The sequence below is a fragment of the Dasypus novemcinctus genome, chromosome 3, assembly GCF_030445035.2.
Source record: "Dasypus novemcinctus isolate mDasNov1 chromosome 3, mDasNov1.1.hap2, whole genome shotgun sequence".
In the NCBI taxonomy this organism is placed as follows: Eukaryota; Metazoa; Chordata; class Mammalia; order Cingulata; family Dasypodidae; genus Dasypus; species Dasypus novemcinctus.
Window position 1 is genome coordinate 34271652 of NC_080675.1, and position 4921 is coordinate 34276572.

General features: G+C 60.5%; 1 protein-coding gene across 1 annotated transcript; it reads left to right on the top strand.

Annotated features, from left to right (window-relative positions):
* The first annotated feature begins 1052 nt into the window (after positions 1-1052).
* Positions 1053-4359, top strand: SYNDIG1L (synapse differentiation inducing 1 like). Its single transcript, XM_004455152.4, has 3 exons — positions 1053-1577; positions 2464-2604; positions 2707-4359. Exons 1-3 carry the CDS (start codon positions 1155-1157, stop codon positions 2863-2865), a joined length of 723 nt encoding a protein of 240 aa, XP_004455209.1. The 5' UTR covers positions 1053-1154; the 3' UTR covers positions 2866-4359.
* The last annotated feature ends 562 nt before the right edge of the window (positions 4360-4921 follow it).

Below are 4921 nucleotides of genomic sequence, written 5' to 3' on the forward strand. Positions count from 1 at the left end.
TTTAGCTGTGGAATCTTGCTGGGGGATAGGACTAGGAAGGAGCTTAGAGAAACCAACCTCTCCCCACCCTTCCCCACTTCAGCCAGCCTTGAGCACCTCCTGTGCGCCCTTCCCCTGTGTCCTGTCCCCAGGGACCAATACCCCATAGGAACCTCCCAAAGATACAGTTTGCCTTAGAGGGGAATTTGGCCCAAGGAGCATCCCCCTAAGACCACCCCTGGGAGGAAACCTCCTCCTGCAGTGAGAGCTGACAGCTGTGAGCACTTCCTCCCCAGCTCTGGACTAAGCGTGGTGCCATTCAACCCCAGGCCAAGTCCTCCTGGAACCCAAGATCCCACCTGCCACCAAGCCGTGGCCCTGTCTCCTAAGGCCTGTCCTCTTTCCTCTGTCTCCATCACCAGCACGTCCCAGTTGCCCTTGGCATGGCTGAAGCCATAGCAAAAGTCCCCTCCTGATGCTCGCAGTCAGCCCAGCCATCTCCAATCCGCTGCCACTTGCAGCCACGGTGACAACTTTTGGACCCAGCCTCCTCCTGCCACCCTCTCAATGGGGCTGCAGGGCCCCACGTGCTCTGGCCCCCACATCCCATCTTACCCTTTTTCCGTGCTTTGGGCCCTCAGCCACTCCAGGCTCTCATAGCCACTGTACTTTATCTGGCCACGGGGCCTTGGCACGCACCTTTCGCTTGGCACAAAGTGTGCTCCCCATGCCCTTGCCGTGTTAACTTGTGCACTTCCTTCAGGTCTCCAGTGCCTTCCCTGCGTCTCTGTATCAGGCCTGTTCCCTGTGTGTCTTACACCCACGTGCTGTATTTCTCCTTGGAGCAGGAAAGTGATTTCACAATTGACTTCTCCACCAGACTGTAAGCTCTGTGAAGACAAAGCATGCACCCCCCTTCCTTCCCCGGCTTCCCACCTTTCTCGCCATTGTACCTCCAGCTTCAGGGGCGGTGCCTGGCATAGAGTCAATGCTCAGTAAATGTGTTGAATGGACCAATGAATGAACCAACAATGCGAGGTAAGTCCTACTGCTATCCCCAACTCACAAAGCATTTGGCGGCCTGGCCATGTCTGTCTGTCTCGCCCCCCTGGCAGGCTCGGTGAGGACTTGCTCAGCCACCCCAGGCCCCCTTCCACGCAGCCGCCCCCAGGACCATGGACAGCCTGAGCGAGCTTCAGAACCCGCTGCTGCCGAGGAGCCCTGCCCACCTGCACGGCCACTACCCCTACCCCGAGGCTTCGCCCAGCTGGCCCTGCCGGGAGAAGCTCTACTCCTACCTCCTGGGGGGGGCCGGCCCCACTCACGCCCACCAGCTCCTGGACCCGGGGTCCCTGCAGCTGGCCGTGGAGGCCTGGTACCGGCCCAGCTGCCTCCTGGGGAGGGAAAAGGCCAAGGAGCTCAGGGCAGGCAGCTGTGAGACCAGCTTCACCGAGGGCAGGGAGGCCCAGGCCGGACCCGCAGAGCGGTCCCCAGGGCCCGGCCAGGCCGAAGAGGATGCCGCCATCCAGACTGTGTCCTACGGCGTCCAGGAGGAGCTGCGGGGCCAGGAGGACGGCCAGGAGGACGAGGAGGAGGAGGTGAATTTGCCAGGAAGCCGCAAGGGGGGATCTGAGACTGTGCCGAGCCTCCGAGTCACCGGGGGCGCTTGTTTAAAATGCAGATTCCCAGGACCCGCCTCCAAACGCTCAGATTTCCCAGGCCCGGCCCGGGGCCCAGGAATCTGTATGCTAACAAACGCCGAAGGTACTGCTGACGCAGGTGCAGCCCACGCTCTGAGAAACACTAACTTGGACTGACTAATTCAGAGCATTTATCGTTCTCATTTTCGTAATTTTATAAGTAATTTAAGCTCTTTACAGACAACCACTCGGTGACAATGTTATTCATATTTTAGTGGATAATATTCCAGTCTTTTTTTATTCACGTGTTTATTGCCACCCCCATTCCCTCAAAAGCGATCTTGCTAAACAGTTTTATTAGCTAAACAACATATTTCAGCATTTCTCCATGAAATGTGACCTTTTTCTACAACGTGCTTTTTAATGGTTATGTGGTATTCTTTTGTTTTGTTTTATCGTCTTTTTTTAGAGAGACATAGATCACACAGAACATGGCATTCTACCGTAAGCTCCTCTGTCATTTACTAACCCAGTCTCCCGGGTCATTGGCACTTAGGTTGCTTCTAATCTCTCACAATTTGCTGTCCTATGTGGAACATCCCTCTACTTCTGTATGTGCATTCTTTCCTTGTGATAAAATCCTAAAAGCGCAGTTATTGGGTGATCGCCAAGGCTTCGGTAGAGAGCAGAAGCGCCCGCGCTCCCCCTGACAGCTGGTGACACCGCCTGTTGTCCCCCGTCATGGCCCACTGGGTACCACCCTTTGTTTTTCTTGACTCTCGCCAGCCTGGCAGGCCTGGGGCGACCCCGGGGCTGGTCAGGAGAGCCCGCTGGTGTTTTGCAGAGCGATGCCACTTCGACGGAGAGTGAAAGTGAAGACCGCCTCCTCGCGCTGCCCCCCCGGGACCACCTGGGTCTCACCATCTTCTCCATGCTCTGCTGCTTCTGGCCTCTGGGCATCGCCGCCTTCTACTTCTCCCAGGGGGTAAGAGCCCCGGGGGGCCCTCGATGGGAGGGGGCGGCAGGAGCGTGTGCAGGATGGAGACAGGGCCTGGCGGGCCCTTTGACCGGCACCTCTCTCCCCCAGACCAGCAAGGCCCTCTCCAAGGGCGACTTCCGCCTGGCCGGCACCACCTCCCGCCGCGCCCTCTTCCTGGCCACACTCTCCATCGCCGTCGGGGCCGGTCTCTACGTGGCCGTGGTGGTGGCCCTGGCAGCTTACATGTCCCAGAACGGCCATGGCTAGTGGCCAGCGGGGCCCGGCAGCTGGACTCCCCCGCTCCCCCCGGGAGGCCGTGGGGCTGGGGATTGCAGACTCTGGAGAGCCATGAACCCCAGCCCCTGGAGACCACCTGTAAGTGTGGCTCGCTGGGAGGAGGCCTGCAGAGCTCAGACTGCCCTTCTCCTTGCCCACTGCTCCCGACCCCGGGGTAGGGCTGGGGGCTCCAGCCTAAAACGCAGGCTGTGGGTGGGAAGTGGAGAGGGTCAGGCTGCCCAGCAGGCCATCGAGGCAGGGTCCCGCTCTGGCTGGACACAGGCTGGGGGTTCGGCTCCTTCTGCCTCTTCCCTCGAGGGGCTCCTGCCCGGCAGGCCGCCCACTCCCCAACTCCACCAGACTCCCCACAGTGAAAGAATAGGAGGTGACGGTGGAGGCAGGGATGCCCAAGGGGCAGGGACCTGACCCAGGCCGCTCAGCCCACGGGGGCCTCCAAACTGGGGAAGGCTGAGCTCCCCCCAATGCCACTCTCCGCAGGCCACTCAGAACCCCAGACAGCCAGAGGGTGACACAGGGGCCCCTTGTTCTCTCTGATTCTGGGGGAGCCTTAGTCTGTCCTGTGGGCTTGTGAGACACCATCGAGTCTCGATAGAGAAGAGCCGCTAGGCACTGCCTGGGGGGCCCTGAGCTGGGGCCATCCCAGGGAAACAGAGCGTCAGCAGCTAGCAGCCACTGAGCCCAGGGCCCTAGATTCAGCCCCCGGGGAACTATGAATTGAGGCGAGAGGAGCGATACAGGGTGGGTGTGCTTGGAAGACTTCCTGGAGGAGGTGTCCCTGGAACAAGGACAAGGAAGATGGTTAGAATGGATCCAAAAGATTTGTTTTTTCATACCCCTGAGTATTTGTGGGTGGGGGCATGGCAGGCATCCTCCAAGGTGGTTCCAAGCTGTTTGGATTCTGCCAGTAGCCTCTGGGTTGGAACCAAACCGCTGCCATCTCTAAGGGCTCCGCCGAATCTCGAAGTCAAGGGGGAAGGTCCGGTGTGTCTCTGAGACCAGCAATGCCCTCCCACCTCTGAATGCTGGTTGGTGGGCACTGGGTTTCCTGGAGAGTGGGTCCGACCCCAGTCCCAGGCCCGTCTTGCAGCTTCTTCACCGATACTCCCACCTCAGGGCTGCTTGCGACACCCCCAGCTGCTAAGGAACATTCAGAATTTTGGCGAGGTCCAAGCAGGGAGTGGCAGCCCCTGGAGGGCAGGCCTGTCAAGGCTCAAGCGACGGGACCCTTCTGTGCATGATCTGGGCCCTGGTCCTTCCCGTGCCCCACCCAGAGCCCAGGGCTGTGGATTCACCACCGACCACCCCTCGGCTCACCGCGCTCCCCGCCCTCCCTGCCTGACGTGGGCATGGCCCAGCGCTCTACGTCCCCCCTCCCTTGAAGTTCCAATGGCCCAGAACGGGTGGTTTTAACGTCCTGCCGTTGTATATATCTATCCCGGTAATAAACCTTTCTGTAACCCCTGAGCGTCTTTCTGTACCGCTCGCCTGCCTCCACCTTCGCCGGCCTCCTCTTCTCCAAGGCTGGCCTCCATCCCCACGGCCGCTGCCCCTGACCCCCAGTTGCCTTCTTGGGAGGACTCGCCCACGCCTGGGCTCGGGGAGGAGAGGCCCACCCCGTCCCAGGACGTCCCTGCCTGGAGCAGCCTGGATGGAGAGGGATGGGGTGCGTGTGTCTTGATGAGACTGCGTCTGGAGGAAGAGCCCGTCCAGGTTCAAGAGCCCGGGAGGTCAGGGAGAAGGGCATGAGTCAGGGCAACCGAGGCTGCCCGGAGCTGCCTGGAGCCACCCAGGGGTGGGTGCAGGGTTTAGGGGGTCAAGGAGTCCCTTCCCCTGCTCGACTGCCCACTCTCGAGTATATTCTTCCCCGGGGCTGCTCCTGAGCGGTGTGGGGAGGAAGCCATATCCTCCAGGCCGAGGCCCCAGCCTCGGAACCAGATCCCCAACAGCCTCTCAGACCCAGGTCACGGGGAGGCCGAGGGACTGGCCTGGCACCCCGGAAGGGGCCATCCTGCCGACCCCACACCCT

Bases quoted from the DNA above. Each gene is read 5' to 3' on its own strand.
- SYNDIG1L (XM_004455152.4), top strand. From the start codon at position 1,155: ATGGACAGCCTGAGCGAGCTTCAGAACCCGCTGCTGCCGAGGAGCCCT. The intron at 1,578-2,463 runs GTGAATTTGCCA...GGTGTTTTGCAG, and splicing joins AGGAGGACGAGGAGGAGGAG to AGCGATGCCACTTCGACGGA. The intron at 2,605-2,706 runs GTAAGAGCCCCG...TCTCTCCCCCAG, and splicing joins CCTTCTACTTCTCCCAGGGG to ACCAGCAAGGCCCTCTCCAA.